The sequence below is a fragment of the Girardinichthys multiradiatus genome, chromosome X, assembly GCF_021462225.1.
Source record: "Girardinichthys multiradiatus isolate DD_20200921_A chromosome X, DD_fGirMul_XY1, whole genome shotgun sequence".
In the NCBI taxonomy this organism is placed as follows: domain Eukaryota; kingdom Metazoa; phylum Chordata; class Actinopteri; order Cyprinodontiformes; family Goodeidae; genus Girardinichthys; species Girardinichthys multiradiatus.
Window position 1 is genome coordinate 5,396,503 of NC_061817.1, and position 20,068 is coordinate 5,416,570.

The window sequence follows — 20,068 nt, forward strand, 5'->3', positions numbered from 1 at the left end:
AGAAATATTATAAATTCTGCATGGCGACTGTTGAAATAAAAACCTTCTCCCCTCTACCTAAAACATATATTGAGGATGTTTATTTAAGGTAATTTCTGCAAAGGAACAGCCAAATGAATCCCAAGTTGTGTTGGGCTTAAACTACAGTAAGCCAGGTCCATATGATGTTGAAAGCAGACTGTTAATAAGAAAAACAAAAGACAGCTGTCTGAAGCATCAGATGAACACAGATCAGTTCTGCTGTCAAGCCACATCTTTATTAAAAGAACCCTGCAAATCTAGAAACAGCAGACACAATTAAAAAAAACAGATAAGACAACAGCCCCCCACTGTTACAATACTATGCCAGGTTCCATTTTAAACATGTTAGTAGTTGGATCAAAATCTGAACCATCTAACAGCTGCATCTATCTTCAACAGAATCACCAATTCAAACTAATTTAGATCAAGTTTTTCTGCTTTAAATTTTTACCCAAGTCAACAAAACGTCAACCAAGACCCCCACACCCCGCCTCCTACACAAATAAAAATAAAGACAGTTAAGGTACTTTAATGACATTTAGTGGCACACATTAGCTGAGCAATGCAGGAGAACTGTTGTTTAAATGAGATCGAATTTAAATGTATTCACTGTACGTGCAACATACAGACAGGAAAGCTAGCTGGACTGTTCATTTACAGAAAGCCCTGAAATGATGAAAGCTTTGGGCTGAAAGTCAGGGGCTGAGTCCAAGTACACTAGAAAACATCTCATGTGGAAGTGACAGTGTCCTTATGGAGGACCAGCTCAATACCCTTCTCCTTGTTCATCCATCTTGAAGCCATTCTCACCAGAACCATAATCTTCGGCTGACTGGAACGACTGCTGGTCCATCATTCCGTCCTGACTGTACTCCTCCACGTTGGCCGGCGCACCATCATCTTCGTTGCCTATGTCGCCTTGGGGACCCATGTCATCTCGTGTGGGGCCGTGGCGATCCTCTCTCCGCTCCACCCTGTCTCTCTCCCCACGCTCCCTCTTGTGTTCCCGGTCCCTGTCACGCTCCCTACGCCTGTCTCTGTCCCTATGGCTCCGTCTTCTGTCTCTGTCCCTGTCTCTGTCCCTGTCTTTGCGCTCCTCTGTGCCCTCACCTACCTCTCCCTCAGTCTCTTCAGGCATGCGCTCCCCATCCTCTGTGGCACCTACCGCCTGGGCAACCTCTTCCCCATCCAGGCCTTTGCCTCTCTCCCTGTCTCTCTTGCGATCCCTGCTCCTGCTCCTCTTCTTCTGGTCTTTACTTCTTTCCCTACTCCTGCTGTCTCCTCCCGCTGTTCCCCCACGTTCTCGGTCTCGTTCCCGACGCCGGCTACTACTGCCGCCATCCTCTACCGCTCCAATCACCCTCTCTCTCTCCCTCTCTCGTTCCCTGGACCGGGTATGTCTGCGCCTTTCACGTGAACGGGACCGGCGACGTTCTCTCTCTTTGTCACGATCGCGGTCCCGACTGCGCTCCCTCCGCTCTACCCGGTCACTAAGTAGTCAGAACAAAACAAAAACCATCAGAATAAGAATGCCTTTTTTAACCAAACAGATCCTGTCTGAAGAGAACCACTCACCCGCCCAGTGAACGATCATCATAACGTGAGGCATCGTCTCGACCAGAGTGCTTGATGTTGACGTCAGCTCCACCTCTCCGTGTACCACCCAGTCCTCCTCCTAGACAGCGTAAAACCAGGTAAACAGGTTGACTCAGAGGTCTGAGCATTCAGACTGGACCGCACAAGCAGTGTTATGTTGGTGTTGTTTCAGTTTGTTTTCAATGTTTGTGGTAGCCTCAAGAAGCTGTAGCTACGATATCCAACACAACAGGGGCTTCTGTTAATTCTTCCACTGATTGATTTAAAAAAAAAAAAAACACTGAGAACAAGAATACCTTCCCTTTGTTCACAAACACTAATGTCAAGAGCATGCGCACACACACACACACACACACACACACACACACACACACAAACACACACAACCTGCGTAGAAAGCTCATCTGACTGTACAGTAATGATTAAAGCCAAGCTGGCAGTGCTAACATGCAGTTAGTTCCGTGACAGTAAGTTGCAGCACCCCTTCAGGCCTGAACACATGCACTGATTTGGTGTGGAGTGGTGCTTGTGTTGTCTCTTCTTTCACATCAGCGTTTGCAACTAACACTAGAGATCTGGCAGATTGCAGCAAGGGAAGTTTATCTTATTATACACACGACGACTGCTGTTTTAGCCATGCTAGCCGCATTAATGACTAATGTAAGGTTCGAAAGACAGTTTAAAATGGCTACTCTGATTATTGTCCATACATTTCTTTACAGCAACTGCTGTCACCCGAGGTATTTTGCCTTTGCTTCTAATGCCTGGTTTACATGGCCAAATTGGTATGCAGATCTTTTTACCAGATCTTCTCCTTCTGACATGCTCGGATTATCATGATGGCTCTTAAGATAATGTTGGGAGATATTCCTGCTGTGTGGGGTGTGTTAAGAGGGATCTAGTTTGCTCGGAAGGACATTGGGACCACTCCAACATTAAATTGGGATATTCGACATGATGAATCGTCTTGGCCCGATATCCTACAGTGTGGGGTATTCCTGGAGGACAAAAAGCACTGTTGAAAGAGACGTATAGCCAATCTGAAAGTGACATGAGAGAAACACAGAGGGGAATTACTCTGAACTCACGTTTGATCTTGAGACGGTTTGCGAGATTTCCCGTCTAAAATCTGAATGTTCATGAGGGAAGTCTGTTCGTGTGTGGTGTGTTGTGATTACCGTGTGGCTGGACACCATACACTGTAGGACCAAACCTGTTATCCTTACGATTTTTATCACCATATATGGGGTCTCTCAAGATAATGACGGGGAGGATAAAAAAGATGTTCTTATTTGTTGTTTAATTAGCTATTTGACCTTTTGATGTGAAATTTGGCCATTTTAGACCACCTTGGTCCACTCTACAAGCCACTTGATGATGGAATATGTTCCATTGTTGAACTAAAAAGGCCATCAAGCACAGAAGGCTGGCTCCCTGCTTTAATTTAAAGCTGCGTTCTGCAATGGAGAAAACTGGGCTCTACATATCAAGAGATGATGCTGAAGTTTACTCAGAGGAACATCAAGTGCAGATTACCGATGCCCGGACAGGGCAACCAGTAACCGAACATGATTACAGGGTCTTCAGTGAGGCAGCATTTGAGCCAACTGTAGAATCTGGTGTGTGTTTGGACCGTTCTGGTGCAGTTGAGCTTTATGAGTTTCTAAAAGTATTAGCTTCATCTAAACCTTCATCTTATTTGTTAGGGTATGTTCACACAGCAGACAGATGTGACCCAATTGATTGTGCTCTCTTTTTTCTCACCCTTCTTTGTCTTGGTATGATGTGTTCATAATATTGTTGACTCCAATTACTCAATAACTTAATAACAGAGACGCCATCATCCATTATTACTTCTATAAACGGCATCCTGCTGTGTGATGTCTACATTCTCCTGCCCATGAGGGTTGCTGTGGGATCATGAACCGTTCAGACTGAAGTCTGATGGAAGTTTCAATTAAATAGTACTTTGACACCACACCAAAAAAATAAAACATAAAAATCTTATTTCAGCAAAACATTGGAATTGTGCGTCAAGACCTGCAGTGTGAACATAGCCTAAGACCCAATCCCAACCAAAGACGCTGGAAGCCCAGGAGATAAAAGCAGCTGACCTAGCCTGCGTGGATGCCATCCCTTGACGGTGCGTCCTCGTTCCACGTCCACCAACACTCTTCTGCCGTCAATCTTCTTCCCGTCTGCATGCTTATAGGCAGCTGTAGAAGAGTGGAGAGAGGGAGGACAAAGATGAGGTTGGAGGAAAACAGCAACAACGTGGCCAAGGGAGGAAAAAAAACGGAAAACATTGGATTATTATACTGACCAGGAGCAGATGAAGCCAAGACGGCTGCTCTCTGGGTAAAAGCCGAAGGATAATGGGAGTAGACTTCCTTCCACCAGATGAGTGACTGATACATTACACTTTGAACTTTGTTTAAACATCCTGCGACCAGTTTTTTTAATACTAAACATTTAAGTGTTATTTAAAATGTATTTTCTATCATCTAGGCAGTGGCCTCTTTATAGAAACTTATCAATGCTGTAGAAGCAGCGCATCAGTTTCAGGGGCCCGTTTTAACCAACTCCATCAAGCCTCGCTGCTGATGAAATTCAGACCTTTACTTTTAGCTTATAAGTCACACTGCCAACGCAGATACTCAATTAGTAGGATGAGTTGACAATGACATGATGATAAATACTTCAATAAAAGGTGAGCAGAAAAAGCTACACAAATAGTTGAAGAGCATAATGCCATTAAGCAAAGATTTTATCATCCAATGTAAAGGTAAATTTAGTCACTGCCATTTTGAAAAAGAGAGGCCTTTAAGGAATAAGTGATTTAATACGCTTAGTTTCACATTTGATTCCACAATAAGAAAACTAAAGATTCTGTTCTAGCACATTCGTTTGCTATGAACCTCATGGTAAGACTGGTGACATTCGTCTTTAACACAACGAGACTCAGAACACAGAGGGCCTTACCAAACTCCCTCACTCATACTGCAGACGTGCAGGTCTTACCATACTTTCCTCTCACCAACTTAAAGAACCTCCCCAAAGGTTCTCTGCACCACAGTACCATGAGAACATTTCTGTCTGGGGCCTTACCCTCACCCCTCCACACTCCTGTGTGTGTTCAAAGACGACAAAAACCCACCCGACTGCAGGGCCTTACCACACCCCCACCGCCCCCACCAAAACCGACCAACTTCCGTAAACAAGACAAATGGAACAAAAAACTATAAGAAGTAAAAGAAAACTGAGCTAGCTTCATTTTGGGAGTTGTCCTATCGCAACTCCACTGAAAACCCCGGCTGCATTAAAGCCCTCAGTTAAAAGACAACACTACTGTGTCTTTAATAGCTGTGCGAATGAGATGCCTGTTTTTGCTCTTGTGTGATGGTGTTAAAAATTCAACAAGCCTTTTCTCATTATGTTGAGATCTTGATTTGGTGTTGGGGTGTCATGTACCAACCTAATATGTGGCCTAAAATTTCTCATGGGCATTTTCCACCAAACTGGTTCCAGTACCGAAAAGGTGCTAGAGCTTACAGGGTTTCCACCAACACAAACTCTGGCTCAGAAAAAACACTGCTAACCCAGCACCAGTTTGCTGCTGGACCACCTTAATCAGGAGCCAGAGGCGGAAACATTGTGAGCACATTGACTAAAACTCCGTTTTAGTTTTGATTGGTCAAAATTAAACTCAAAGCCTCTAAAAACCCAGAGCTTCTACGTCGGATTAGCAGGGGTGGAACGGTACGCAAAACTTACAGTTGGGTATGTTTTTAATTAATTTTAATCAAGAGAAACAAATAAAAAGTGTCCACTATAGAACTGACTGGAGATCTGGATTGTTTCTTCCCCAGATCAGAATGATGGCAGGATAAACCAGACAGATGGACAAACTAAAAACAGTCATCGTTGTTATTTAGGATTTTTTCAGTAAGACATTTTAGAATAAATAAAGTTTAAATCACTTTGGATTTGTTTTGATATTTAGAAAATCCTATGTACCAGATGTCCTTGAATGCACCATAGAGGTGCACCTATTGGGAAATCCTTTTCTGTGAGAGGGGCCAGTCAGGACGCTACCAGTGTGTTGTCACATTTTACATACATACAGAGCAAGCTACAGTATGTACCTTATTGATGTTGTAAAACGCTGGCGGCCTCTTATCTTCCTAGTTTATTCTGACATCACCAGTCACAGTTTAATTGGGTCAACGTGCCGCCCCCCTGAATCCATAAATATGTCGGACTCTGTTCTTTACCACTGTTGGTCTTGTAATGTCTCCAGCTGGTCTTAATAAATCCTGCCCTCAAAGCTGTTTGACTCCAGTCTTCCAGCTGCTGGATGAGAGATCAGTTGATCATTATTGTGAAGCGTTCACAAGCACCGCTGATTGTTTAAAAATGTGTTAGAAAATGAATGTGTTTGCAGGTATAATGGGATAAATATGCACTAGGATCCTTCACAAACAGAATGAAACCAGCAGAGGATCAAACAATGAATGAATGAGACGTTTATAATGATACAGATCTAATTTGGCTCTCAGAAGGTGGGAAAGCAGTGCTGCTTTTACAGAACCAGTGAAGAACTGGTTCTAGAACCAGCTCCAGTTAAAAACTGGATCCTCCTTGGTGGAAAAGGTCACATCAGTGATTCAGTAAGGGACTTATTTCCTGACATGTTGTGAGCTATAACTGCAGGAACTAAGGCCTGAAACTGCATGTATCCTAATGTAGTAAATAATGAATGAATAGGCTGTTGAGCTGAATTATCAAGGAATTCCCCTCATCTGCATCTTTTATTAAAGCCAGTTCAGAGACAGTTTAATCTGCTCCCAAAGAATAAACAAAGATGTTAACTGCACTGAAGTACCAAGGTCCTAAGCTAGACAGATACACTAAGTTTGGTAAGAAAATATTGTATCATGTTGCATGTTTGCTGGTTTCATCTTTTCTTTTATGTTTTTATAATCTGTGCTTTTATGCCTGTTTTTATTGTAAAGCACCTGGTGGTTTTTGACATGTGAAAGGTGCTTTATAGATTAGGCTTATTTACCATTTCCCAAAAGGCTACCAACACTTCCAAATCCGGCATCTTTCAAGACCCGGTTTGAAAGCTTAAAGTTTCAACATTTTTTTAAATAGCTTCTTAAAACGTTCAGGCTTTCTCTGACATTGGAAAAAGGTTGGATTTTATAAAATTTCACCCAACAGCCATGAAGTATGAGCTTTACCAGTTGGCATTAACAGACTCTTTGTGGATTAATTACCACTACAGAAGCTAAACTAGATTTTGTTCTTGATTTGTAAACAGTAAGATAAAAATCTAACTCTAAGCATTTTTGTAACATTAAAAGTGACTGATTCTGGCATGTGGTTTAATTACAGGACAGCTTTAGTTCTGGAATTAGTCGACTTTAGATGGGAGTGTTGTTGGGGAGGCATAAAGACTTCCTCTAAAGCAACACTGTGGCTCACTTTCACACTTTGGATAAAATCAGCTTCTGACTTTTAACATACTTCCTGAAATTTAATGCTACACGCCAAAAGCTGCATCCTGTCACAGAAATAGTATATCTTAACATTCCAGCAGCTAGATCAGACAGTTTTATAAAACAATTTCTGTTTCCCCATCATCACGCAGCCTTCTTTTCTGAAAACCACAAGCTCTCGAACACCTGAAGTGGCTTTAACACAAAGGGCAAAATCATTGGGAAACTGTTTAGCAGACTAGTAAACAGGGGAGCGTTCAATGGCCAAAGCCTAAAATCCAGATTACATTAAAGGAAAACTCTTTAGGGCCAACAAGAAGACGCTTTACCCATTGAACTTCGCTCCACTTCCCTATGTAGGAGATGGAGGGTGGAAAGAAATCTTACCCATCATACAAACCCATTATACCAACCATATACTGAGCTGTGGTAGTAGGGTGTAGATGTATCATAACCATCATCATCTGCCAGCCAGCTCTGGCCAATAGCCATCACAGATTGGCGGCTGCAGTGGCAATGAGAACAACACACAGTTAATATACTGTTGAGCTCCACATCCCCCCCTTAGTTCCCTTCCAACTATCACTACAGAGCTGTGGTTCAGCAACTCTGGTCTAGGAGAGCAGATTGTACCGATGCTAAAGAATGGTGGAAAATTTGTAAAGATAAATGTATGCTGCCTCATCAGATCCCTGCAGAGGCTTCATGGTAGCCGTGTAGCTTACATAGACACCTAACAGAAATGTAGCTTCACTGAAACCTCAGCTCAAAGATACCATGACCCTCAAACACTGCGTGAGTGCCATTTTCAAGGCTCTGCCGATCAATGCGCAGAATCATGATAGATCCACAATCATGATGTCAAATGAGAGTTCAGAGTTCATTTGAGCACACGTGGAAGAAAAACAGTTACAAGCATTAAATTTGTTTTATAGCTTCTGTTGCTTGACATGGAAACAGAGAAATGAAACTTTTGGTCTCACTGCAAACTAGAGCTGATCCACCATAGGGGTGGCCTCAATGATGAAATCATCTGGAAATACCATGACTATATGGCTCTTCAACCAAGTAAGTAGAATGAAGCTAAATCATTTTAAAATTGTTTTTGATGATTATGTTGTTTTTGTGACTATTTGGAGCCAAGGTTGAAATACAAATGTACACAGCCCTACTCCCAGCTAGGAACTAATCTATCTATAACATGCTACACTGTAGACTCTGCATTGATCTAGTGAGGAAGCACAGATTAACCTTTGGATGACAGCATTTGTCTGAAGAGATCGTATTCATATCTTGTAGAAAAATGTATTCAAATACTTGGTCGGTATAACTTACTACTGTGATGAACGTTAAAAAAATGAAGCTCACCATGACCAGAGTTAAAGATAAAAACTGTCAGCGTCGCAATACAAAGAAGATGGGTTTCAATGAATGTTTCCGTCAATGTTTGGTGTCCAGTTTGACCTTGTGCTTACCATTCCCGTCCAACCAGGAGAGCAGCTCTTCCACAGAACTACAACGCCTCACAGTTAAAAGACAATGTGCCCTTTGACAAGCAAACATGTTCAGGTTCACAGATAAAGCACATGTGTTATCCTGTGTTTTCCCCCTGATTCCTCATCTGAATGAATCTGCTTCTTGTGTAAATCCAGCTATCTACAAGTCAACAGGTGACAAGCATCAAACAGGCGCACACACACAAACCAAACAAGCACCAGACTGGGATCTCATGCAAGCTCTACATCTGTATGCAGGGCTTTAGGGAGCTCTGACGGCATGGCCATCACTGACCAATTTGCTCAAGTGAAAGGGTAGTTTAAAAAAAATAAAAAACCCAACACACTATTTAAGTAAACACCCCCCTGTATATCAATGAATAGCATTTTTGACTGGGTGACCTTAGAAAGAAAGAGTCTGGTACTTACAGTGCATGTCTCGTTCATGCTCGTACTCGATAAAAGCATAACCACGAGGCTTTCCTGTCTTCTTGTTGTAGACAATATAGATCTGAAACGAGAAACATCTGGAAATGTATCGACTGAAAACTGATTGAACTTCGGCTGACTAACGGCTCCATACACAAACCTGTGTCAAACAATAAGAAGATGTAAACTGTAGCTGATACACAGGCAAACAAGCAGCAGGCTAACCTACCCGTTTAATAGGGCCGTAGACCTCAAACTCACGTCGAAGCTTGGACTCTGTAGTATCATAGTTCTGCAAGAAAGACAGTTATTTTATTCAAAACCGGTTTATGCAAAGTAATTCAAGGACGTCTAAAATAAAATGTGATCCCATCATACTAACAATTCGCGCAACAAACAAGGTCTTGAAAGCATCTCCTTGTGCATTTGGGTCATTATGAGGGTCCCCTGTGGTCAGACAATTTGAGAGAAGCATCATTAGTCCAAACCAACAAAATAAACAAGTTTTTTCATTGTTAAAAAACTTACAAAGCTTCAGTTCTGTCTCCAACACCGTCTGCCGTCTTTCGATCTTCTCCCGCCTCTGTAAAGCAAAAACCCAACAAATTAAGAACATTTGTTATGACAGTAGAGCCTATATGCTGTATACTGACACAGTACATCATACAGTGCAACATATATGTCACAAGTGATTTGCAAAAAAACTATGGCAAAATGAGGTCAAAGACAGATGCCCAAACTGAAACTAGTCAAAGGAAATGCTGGAGAAATCATACAAGTTATCTATGTTTTAGTCAAGGTTGATGGAGACACAGACATCTCAAAGGAGTGTGAACAGGTGAACATGTGCATCAACCATAAAGGAAAACCAACAGACAAGCTGGTCAGCTGACAGGAGTTAAAAGACAAGCGGCTATCCCCAGCCAACAGGAGCTAATTTTAATGGATGGCAGATCGTGCACTGGTCATTTAGAAAAAAAAAAAAAGAAGCTAATTTCAGATTTTATTTAAGAAGTACTACAAGCAGGTAGGTTTGCTCTGGAGCAGTTTGAGCTGTAGTAGAAATGGGACTAGTGGAGCTTCAATTGCTCTCATCAAATAAAGGTTGGAGATCATGAAATGTCCTCCCTTTGCTAGCCTCACAGGTGCATCTAATTACTGATGTCAACTGTTCACAAACCGGACTCCTGTCATCACTTCCCATGTAACCAAAGATAAGCCGGTGGATATCAGCTACAGCAGGTCCCTCAGGATTGACAATGGCTGAAGGCCATGTAAAGACAAGTCCTACCTAGAGACGCCTTACCAAGGAGCCATATCATTCAGACTTGGAAGTTTGTGGGCAGCATATAACATTCTTCAGGATTAACAAAATCAAGCTTATTAATGAAGAATTTACTTGCACTTGGCTGAAATACCTCTTGCTCTGGAACATTATTTTTTTTTAAAAACAAACTAGATCAGGGGAACATATTTGAGCATATTAGATTAATTGGCTATGCTCTCCATCATGGCTAACAATTGATCCACCTGCAGCCTTGACTTGGCATTGAATGAGATACTTTTCTGAAAAATATTATACTTTGCTTCATTGCTGTTGTGAAAAGTCGGTGCTTTGCTGCTGCGTTTTCTGAGGCACAAATGTGTCATCCTCATTCTCTCCCCACATCCTGTTTTAAAGTTTGCTAAGAAAATGTGTGCTTTATACAATTTTAAAGAAGATTTTTTCTGCCGTCTGGTTCTAGATTTATAGAACAGATCCCCAATCAGTGTGACCTATTTATACTCTTAACATCCTCATACTACTGTCTTATACAACAGTTTGGGGCAAACGAACACACCACTAGGTGGAGGTAAGGTTTCTGTTCCACTCCATTACAAAATGAAAGATGCTATAAACTGGAGGTGTTGAGAATATTCTTATGTCATCTTGAGAGTGTAACATGTATTAGTGGTGGGACATGATTAAACATTTTATTCTAATTATTGGCTCCATTTTTAACATATTTTATCAAACAATAATGAATGAATCAATAGACAAATAAATGTTGCAGCTTTGCTATAATACAACCATACAGATCCATAATGCATCCAGAATGTCTCAGTGCATTCAAAGTGGCAGCTTTAACCTACATAATCTCCCTCATGCAACCATGCTGGGGATACAAGTTAAACTTTTCTATTTTTTCCAGAACAGCATTTCTGAAATGTTCACTATTTAGTTTCAGCAAATGGTGGAGCAGTCGTAACACCACCTCCACCATTATTACTACCACTGTACTTAACTGTTGTAGTTAGAGATGTTTTGACCTCTTTGAATTGTTTTGGTGCTAACACAGCTAGCATTAGGACTCGGTCTTCTTTGGGTTTTCCTGTTCATCTGCTTCATAGGAAAGATGTCCGTGCCAACATTAGTGGAGTTTTGAAACTTTAACTAGCAAATCTCTCTTTTGATTCTCAGCCATGATCGTTCAGGGGAGCCGCCCCAAAAGATGGGAGGAGCCGAGTGTCTGGAGAGTGAAGTTTCTTGGGGAGATTATAGTATCGCTGTTGATGCAATTAGTTATGGAAGCAAATCGTTACCATATTTCAAATGAAAAAGCATTTTCAGAAATTATTTTTCATTTTAAGAATGTGGCTGCATTATTTGACCCATAAATAAAATTAATAATCAATCATCCTATTTGCATTTTCTTCTTCATGACTGCACATTTTATGCCATAATCAAAAAGAAAACAAAGCAGACATTGCTTTTTCGTTTTCGGCCTGCAAAGTACTGCCCAGAACTCGAAAACGAAAAAGCATTCCGAGCGGCGGGCGCAGCAGAGTGACGTCAGCAGCCGCTCTTCCTCAGTTCTCTGCTGACCGAGCTACCCATCTTGTTCGGTAGGGGGCGCTGTGCACGTCTGCATTGCATTACATTGCAAACGTGCCGAGAAATTGATTGAATTGCAGCAGGGCTGAGCTCAATTTGTGGCAGTGGCAGGCAGAACTGGTAGTTCCGGTGGCGGGCTGTGGCATCCTTGTGGCAGCCTCATGGCCTGGGAGATCCAGCGTGTTTTTAAGCATTTATTTATAATTTTCTGTGAGTGACAATTCAGTGCTCTATAATAAACTGGCTGTTTGTGCAATAAATCTTCGTCATCCTTTCAACACGTCACACATACACATAGTGTATTTATTTTCCATGTCAAGTAAATACAATCTCCTTATGTTATGGGTCTAAAGCTGTTTATTAAATAATAATCAATAATGACATCATTATTTAAAGGTAACAGGCTATAACAACAATGACATCCCGTTTGCCGATAATCTGCATTGGCATCACTTCCGGTGGCAGCTCCACAGACACTATTAACAATAATGACAACCCATTTGCCAATAATCAGCATCAGCTTCCACAAAAACAGCGGCAACCGCATTGGCAAGTTTTTACGGCCGGTCTGGCACCTTCTGGCATCCTCGCGGAATCCCCTGCCACCCTGTGGCAGTTCCGGTGGCAGGCTGTGGCGGCCACCGGAACTACCAGTTCTGCCTACCACTGCCACAAATTGAGCTCAGCCCTGCTGCAATTCAATCAATTTCTCGGCACGTTTGCAATGTAATGCAATGCAGATGTGCACAGTGCCCCCTACCGAACAAGATGGGTAGCTCGGTCAGCAGAGAGCTGAGGAAGAGCGGCTGCTGACGTCACTCTGCTGCGCCCGCCGCTCGGAATGCTTTTTCGTTTTCAAGTTCTGGGCAGTACTTTGTGGGCAGACCACGAAAACAAAAAAGCAATGTCTGCTTTGTTTTCTTTTTGATTATGGCATAAAATGTGCAGTCATGAAGAAGAAAATGCAAATAGGATGATTACTAATTTTATTTATGGGCCAAATATTGCAGCCACATTCTTAAATGAAAAAGCATTTCTGAAAATGCTTTTTCATTTGAAATATGGTAACAATTTGCTTCCATAATTAGTAGCTTATGTGGTTTTTTTTTTACTGAATATATTGCAACATTAATTATTTTAACAAGCCTAGTACAGGTACATCTTAAAAATTTGAATGTTGTGAAAATGTTTAAAATTTTTTGTCGCTCATTTCAGAAAGCAAAGCTCATATTTTATAGATTCATTAGACATAGATTGAAATATTTCAAGATTTTTTCGCTCATAATTTTGATACCAATAATGATCAGGTCACAGACAACTTCTCAATATCTCAGAGCTCCTTCACACCAACATAACTAGCTGTATTCTTAGATCTCCCTAGTCCATACAGGTCACTCAAGCTCATTTGTCCTCTGTAGCATTTTTTTTTGTTTTGTTTACTGCTTTAGTGGTTTTGCCTTTGTAAAATCACCTTCAATGTCTTGAATGGCGCCCTAAAATAAGATTCACTATTATTATAGTATAACATATACATGAAAAGCTAAATGTGTACAGGTCAGTGGATAAAGACGGTAACTATGAAAACTGTTAATCAGGCAGCTCTAACCTTTCTTTCAAGACGTTCATCACGAGTCTCTGCTCTGGTGGGTGGAGGGGCATCCCTTGGATCCTGATTCAAAGACAAGGCAAAATATGTCAGAATTTAAGACATTAAAACAGAACAATGTGCAAAAAAGAAAAGGCAACAATCACCTCAAAGTGCCTGATGAAAGGAGCGATACCACAGTATGGCTGATTGTGGTGCTTCTCATGGGGTAATTTCTCCAGCTGAGGTAGGAAGGGTATGGGGTCCCGAGGGGCAAACAGGGCCAGCAGGTTCGGTGGGAGAAACTGCGTCATCTTTCACTTAAAAACAACATTAAGTAACCTTATTAGTTCATCATTACACCAATGCTGGCTGACAGATGGCAGAGCAACTCTCCCAGCAGGCTAAGGAAGGCTGGCAGCACTGTTAGCATTACAGAGCCATTGTTGTCGCTGACTTCCCTGTCATCATCATCATCATCATCATAATCCTCATGTGCCCAGATGTTACACAAACAGCAGTGAACTCTCCATATAATCTACAACACAACTAACGTGTAATTTACACGTAACACGCAATATGGCGTTATCCGGGGTAACACTTCAGCTATCGCAACCAAGACGCGTTGAAGCCTTAAACTCTACTGCCACCCTTTATCTTAACGGCAAAGCTAACAATGCTAACTCGGGCCTCATACATTTGTCCTACCTTCTCTCCTCCAGTGTTTGAGAGATTTCACACCATGGACCTGAGAAAGAAGCCTTCGTCGTTAAAAGATCTCCTGGACACGACTATTCCCCAAACTAACGAAAACAATGTCCCAGCTGAATCGTTTACAGTTCCCACAAAAGCAAGCACAGCGCGCCGAGCAGCTGAATGCGTGCAGGAAAGTCGCACGTCTTCTCCAAAATACAAAATGGCGGGACGTCGTAAAACAACGACTACTAACGTAAAGTGAACAATGAGCGCACGACCGACCTGAATCAAGAAGACTTAACATATAACTCCAATGTTTAAGTGTAATTTTTAAACTTAGGTACATAATTTTCAGTTATGCTTTCCACTTAACTTTTTTAAATAATATTTAATTCATTTTACCTTCACTTTTTGTCCAACTTAGGCAGAGGCAGTCTCTGGTTAAATAGTGTCTTAAGCAGAATTTGATTTGTGGGCCTTCAAAGTATAAAGAGTCACCACTGCTCGCCTAGTGGTGCGTTGTTTTGAGTACTGAAAAAGTGTGTTTTCCCCACCAGGAATACAAGAAGAAGTACCCCTGATGTTAGAATTCCAGCTGCTGGCAGACAGTCCCAATGTAATGGAGCATTTGTCTCAAAAGTCAGAGTTTAAAACTGAGGATGACGTCACACACGAGTTGATTGCGTTCCAGTTGCAAGTGGGAACAAAATGGATTTCCTTGCTGTATTTGGTGGTGCTACTCATGAACAAGACAATAACAATGTATTTCTCTCCATGTAATAACTTCAAACAGTGACAGAACAACTTCACAGAGGTTGTACAGCACTATATGTATCTCTAGTGTAATTAGAGACAACCCATCAGAAGAGCTGATAAATTGTTTACATAGTTTTATACACTCAGCTGCCATATTGGATGGTGAACTCATTGCTTGGTGACCTCCAACTTTCCCTGTCGGAATTCCAACTTCATAGTGGTATTTTCGAATGAGAACTAAGAGAGAAAGCATTATCAGTCTCCAGTATGGCTTCCTATGCCACCTTTTACAAACGCACTGAAAGGTGTGATTTTATTGGCCCTTATGATAGTTTGTCTTTCATTAAACCAGCGTCACACAATGTGGTACAACCTAATCTGTGCACATGTTGCTTTAGTGTTTGAACCGAGGCCGGATTTACGGAGTGGCAAGAGGGGGCACTGCCCCCTCAAACAGGTCTGGCCCCATCAAATCAATTCTTAATCAGAGAAGCACAAGCCCCCGCCTTGCCTCTCTCTCCTCCTACATTTAAGGGCAAAACATAGTTGCGCGTACTTGTCTTATTGGACGTCCACCGGACATGTCAGCACAAAGCTCAGTACATGGTATCACACAGTACCCGCTTATGCTTAACATTATAGCGCTGCTGAAAATATTACGCGGCTTCTGGCCCGATGTTTCTTTAAAAAAGGACCGCTGAGGAGGGCACTTTGGCTCGACACCATCTGAAAAACGCTTGCATTTTCTTCCAATCAGCATCCATGCATGACTGCATAATCCATTGGCTACATGTTTTGTACTCATAAAATCTGTGATTTCAAAACCTTGTCCAGCTGTTGACTGATGTTTGTCAGCTTTAATAAAGAGAGGAAAAGAGGAAGATATACAACCAAACAGACAAATTAGACCATTTCACTAATTTCAAGTCTGAAGAAGAAAAGAAAAAGCATGGCCATCACAACCATTTCCCTGAATGTCTAGTAACTCTCACAATAAAGTGTTGATAATAGAAACAAACATACAGTATTTTATAATTACAGCATGCTGGCCAAAACTCTGCTCTGTGTAGGTAAAAGTCACTTTTTTACTTCAACAGTTGAAGACAACAATGGCTAATAAATGTCAAAGGCTGAATATAATGCTCTATGATATACAGCAGCAAACAATAAATTATGAATAAACAGGAAAATGTAACTTAGCTGTCTGTTTGATTTTATTAGCCTAATAATACACCCAATGTTAACATTAACCACCTAAAGTAGGTGTGTGATTTAAAATGAAAGGCCGGTCTTAAGATGAGCTACATTAAAGTGTGGTAAGTTATATAATGCCCTGGTAGGTCTCCCATGGCAAACTGGATGATGAGTTAGACAAAGAGCAATTCAGAAGCCTTCATGAGGACCACCACAACAAGGCACATGACATCACCTGATACGATGGAGGCAGATTCCACCCTGGAGTGAGACATGGGGTCTAGACATGTCAGGGAGTGCCTGGTAGGCCATTTCAAAGAGGATCGCATAGAGGATGAATGTGGAGACCTTGACAACCCGAGGCTCCAAGCTCCTCGAGAAAGGTTGGACTCTCTTCTACTCTGAAGTGGGCCGCGGGGTGAGGCGGCAGGCTGGGGTGGGTTTGCTTGTCACCACTCAGCTCTGCCGTCTCATGTTGGGGTTTTATCCCAGTGGTTGAGAGGATTGCATACCTGCGCCTTTGGGTCAGGGAGAGGTCTTTGACTGTTGTTTCGGCCTACGGGCTGAGCAGTGGTGCAGAGTACCCAGCCTTCTTGGTGTCCCTGTCGGGGTGCTGGACAGTGCCCCTCTCGGGGACTCCGTCATTCTGCTGTAGGACTTCAACGCCCATGTGGGAAACGACAGTGACACCTCAAGGGTGTGATTCGGCCACATGTCTTGGAGACTCGGGGTAAAACAGGGTCTGAGCTGTCCACCGATGACCACCTGGTGGTGAGCTAGACCTGCTGGAAGAGGAGGAAACCGGACAGACTTGGCAGGCCCAAGCGTATAGTGAGGGTCTGGTGGGAACGTTTGGTGGAGCCCTCGGTCAGGGATGTATTCAACTCCCACCTCTGGGGGAACTTTGACCAGATTCCAGGGGAGTTAGGAGATTGTTGATGCTGCCACCTGTAGCTGTGACCATAAGGTCTGCATTGCCTGTTGTGACGGCAATCACCAAACCCAGTGGTGGATACCAGCAGTAAGGCATGCTGATGGGTACCGTGAGGCCAAACGTGCCGCAGCCCGGGATGTGGCAGAGGCAAATATTCAGGCCTGGAGGGAGTTTGATGAGGCCCTGAATAAGGTCCACACGTCGGCCTCAAAGCGATTCTGGCAAACCGTCCGGCACCTCAAGAGAGGGAAGCAGTGCTTCGCCAAAACTGTTTACAGTGGAGGTGGGGAGCTGCTGACCTAAAATGGAGACATTATCGGGCAGTGGAAGGAGTAGTTTAGGGATTTTATAATCCTGTTGTCACACCTTCCCTGGTGGAAGGAGAGACTGGGGACTTGGGGTTGGACTCGTTAATCACCCAGGGTCAAAAACCTCTTTGGTGGCAAGGCTTTAGGGGTGGATTAGATCTTCCCTGAGTACCTCAACTCTTTGGATGTTGTGGGGCTGTTGTAGCTGACATGCCACTTCAACATATCGTGGCGGTTGGGGACAGTTCCTCTGTTTTTGCAGACTGGGGTGGTGGTCTCCGTTTACAAGACGGGGTACCAGATGGTGCATTCCAACTACTACACTCCTCAGCCTTCTTGGTAAGGCCTATGCCAGGATGTTGGAGAGGAGAGTCCAACCGATAGTGGAACCTCGGCTTCAGGCTGTGGAACACTGAGCCAGCTCTACACCTTCTACAGGGAGCTTGAGGGTTCATGGGAGTTTGCCCAACTGGTCCTCATATGTTTTGTGGACTTGGAGAAGGCATTCAACTGTGTCCCTTGTAGTGCCCTGTGGGGGACGCTCCAGGAGTACCGAGCTGGGGGCCCTTTATTAGGGGCCATTCGGTCTCTTTACAAGTGGAGCAGGAGTTTGGTTTGCATTGCCGGCACTAAGTCGGTCCTGTTCCCAGTGTATGATGGACTCTGGCATGGCTGCCCTTTGTCACCGGTACTGTTCATAACTTTGATGGACAGGATTTCTAGGCACCGCCAAGGGCCAGAGAGGGCCTGGTTTGGGGACCAGTTGTCCTGCTGGACCCCTCTAGCCAAGACCTACAGCATGCACTGGGATGGTTCACAGCCAAGTGTGAAGCGGCTGGGATGAGGATCAGCTCCTCTATGTCTGAGGCCATGGTTCTAGACTGGAAAAGGGGGGCTTCCCCTCTTCAAGTTGGAGGGGAGTTCCTGCCTCAAGAGGAGGAGTTCAAGTATCTCGGAGTCCTGTTCACGAGTGAGGGAAGAATGGAGCATGAGATTGCCTTCTTCAGTGTCGAGTTTTATAGATTATTATACAGCTGTTCCTATAATTGTGTTCATGCTGCACAATTTTTGGGTGTAGATGGCTTAAGCTCTGAGTTTTACAAACTATTTTCCAAACAGTTGGTTCCTTTTCTTCTACAGGTACACATGGAAAGCATTGAAAAGGAAACTCTTGCTCCCACTCTCTTTAAAGGCCTCACCACTTATTCCTTAGGCAAAAAAAGACATTCTCCTTTTAGATAACATTAGTTTGCTGAATAATGACAACAGAATACTTGCCTTAGTATTGGCCAAATGACTTAAAATGTATTGCTGATAGCACTGATGAAACTCAGGATTTATGAAAGGACGACACATATTTAAGAATATTAGGTTGGTTCTAGATATAATAGATTATTTAGAATCTAATTGAAGATGAAAGCTTTATCTTATTCCTTGACGTAACTCAGAACAAGTCCACTTAGCTCTTGATATGAACCAGATTTTTTTCTAGATTCTCTGAATTATACTCGCCATTAAGAAATACATTTTAACCCCAATAAGAAACATAACAATTAAAGAAAATATAGTATACTTAGGAATTATTATTACCAAAAACAATGAAAGCAGATGTATTGACAACTTTCCTCCCACTATTAATAAGATCAGGAAGAAACTAAACCACTGGCTGCACAGAGATCTAACTCTGAGGAGAAGAACACTTCTCTTTAATGTTACTGTTGGTTTACAGTAGGACTCAAGTGCAGACAACACAGAAGTGTAGAGTGAAACAATCATTTTAATAAATAACAAAATGACTTAGAAACTGAACAAGGAGCTCAAACAGAGAACAGGGAAGAACACAGACCAGGTGGCAGAGGAACAGAGCATTGACATGGAGAAGTGTAATTGAGTAACAGAAAAATCCAGCAAAGAACAATGACAACCAGAGAGCCTAAATACAGAGAAGAAGTGAGGAGAAGACATGGAAAGCAGGTGAGAAAGAGTACACATGGAACAAGTCGAACAGAAATAATACAAAATGTACATAAACATCAACTAAAATAGCAGCAACTAGAGAACTTCAGCAACAAGGACGAAACAGAAATAAAGAAACTAAAAAACTAATACTCAAACAACTAACACTCAAGGATAATAACACTGAAGGCCTCTCTAGTTTTGTTTTATGGTCTCTCCTCTGTTTATAGACAGCGGCATCCATTTTATTTTTCTCTTGCTCTGTAACTTCATAACCTTGAAAAATTTCCAGTCAAACTGTCCACATTCCACAAACAGTGTTTGCTATCCTGGCTAATGATTTACAAGAACAAATGCTCTTTGGCACAATAGCCATGATGTTAAAGAACGAATCCCTCTTTGTTGACAACTGGAAAAGAAATAGCATAATATTTGTGGGAAAGCTGTTTAATAATCAAGGTTTATCGTTCAGTTACAGTGAATTTCTTTCTCACTTAAAATTCCCAGTGATACCTCAAAAAATTTGAACTTGTCTTAGACGCCATTACCTCTGGCCTAGTTATGAGGGTGGGGGACCCTCAGGCAAGCCACTGAACGCAGTTTCTGAGATGTGCAGTGCAATCTTAGGGAGGACAGTGATGGAACCTCTGAAGTAGAAGGGAGCCAGGATCATGCACTAAGGAAAACACAAAATGTATCTTTAATGCAAGATTTTCTT

General features: G+C 42.4%; 1 protein-coding gene across 1 annotated transcript; it reads right to left on the minus strand.

The window, feature by feature from the left end:
* Positions 1–235: 235 nt before the first annotated feature.
* On the minus strand, positions 236–14,415 carry LOC124862853 (U1 small nuclear ribonucleoprotein 70 kDa-like). Its single transcript, XM_047357030.1, has 10 exons — positions 14,215–14,415; positions 13,674–13,826; positions 13,528–13,590; positions 9,575–9,629; positions 9,429–9,493; positions 9,276–9,338; positions 9,047–9,128; positions 3,732–3,833; positions 1,597–1,696; positions 236–1,511 (listed from the first exon to the last, which is right to left on the minus strand). Exons 2-10 carry the CDS (start codon positions 13,818–13,820, stop codon positions 788–790), a joined length of 1,401 nt encoding a protein of 466 aa, XP_047212986.1. The 5' UTR covers positions 13,821–13,826; positions 14,215–14,415; the 3' UTR covers positions 236–787.
* Between the last annotated feature and the right edge of the window lie 5,653 nt (positions 14,416–20,068).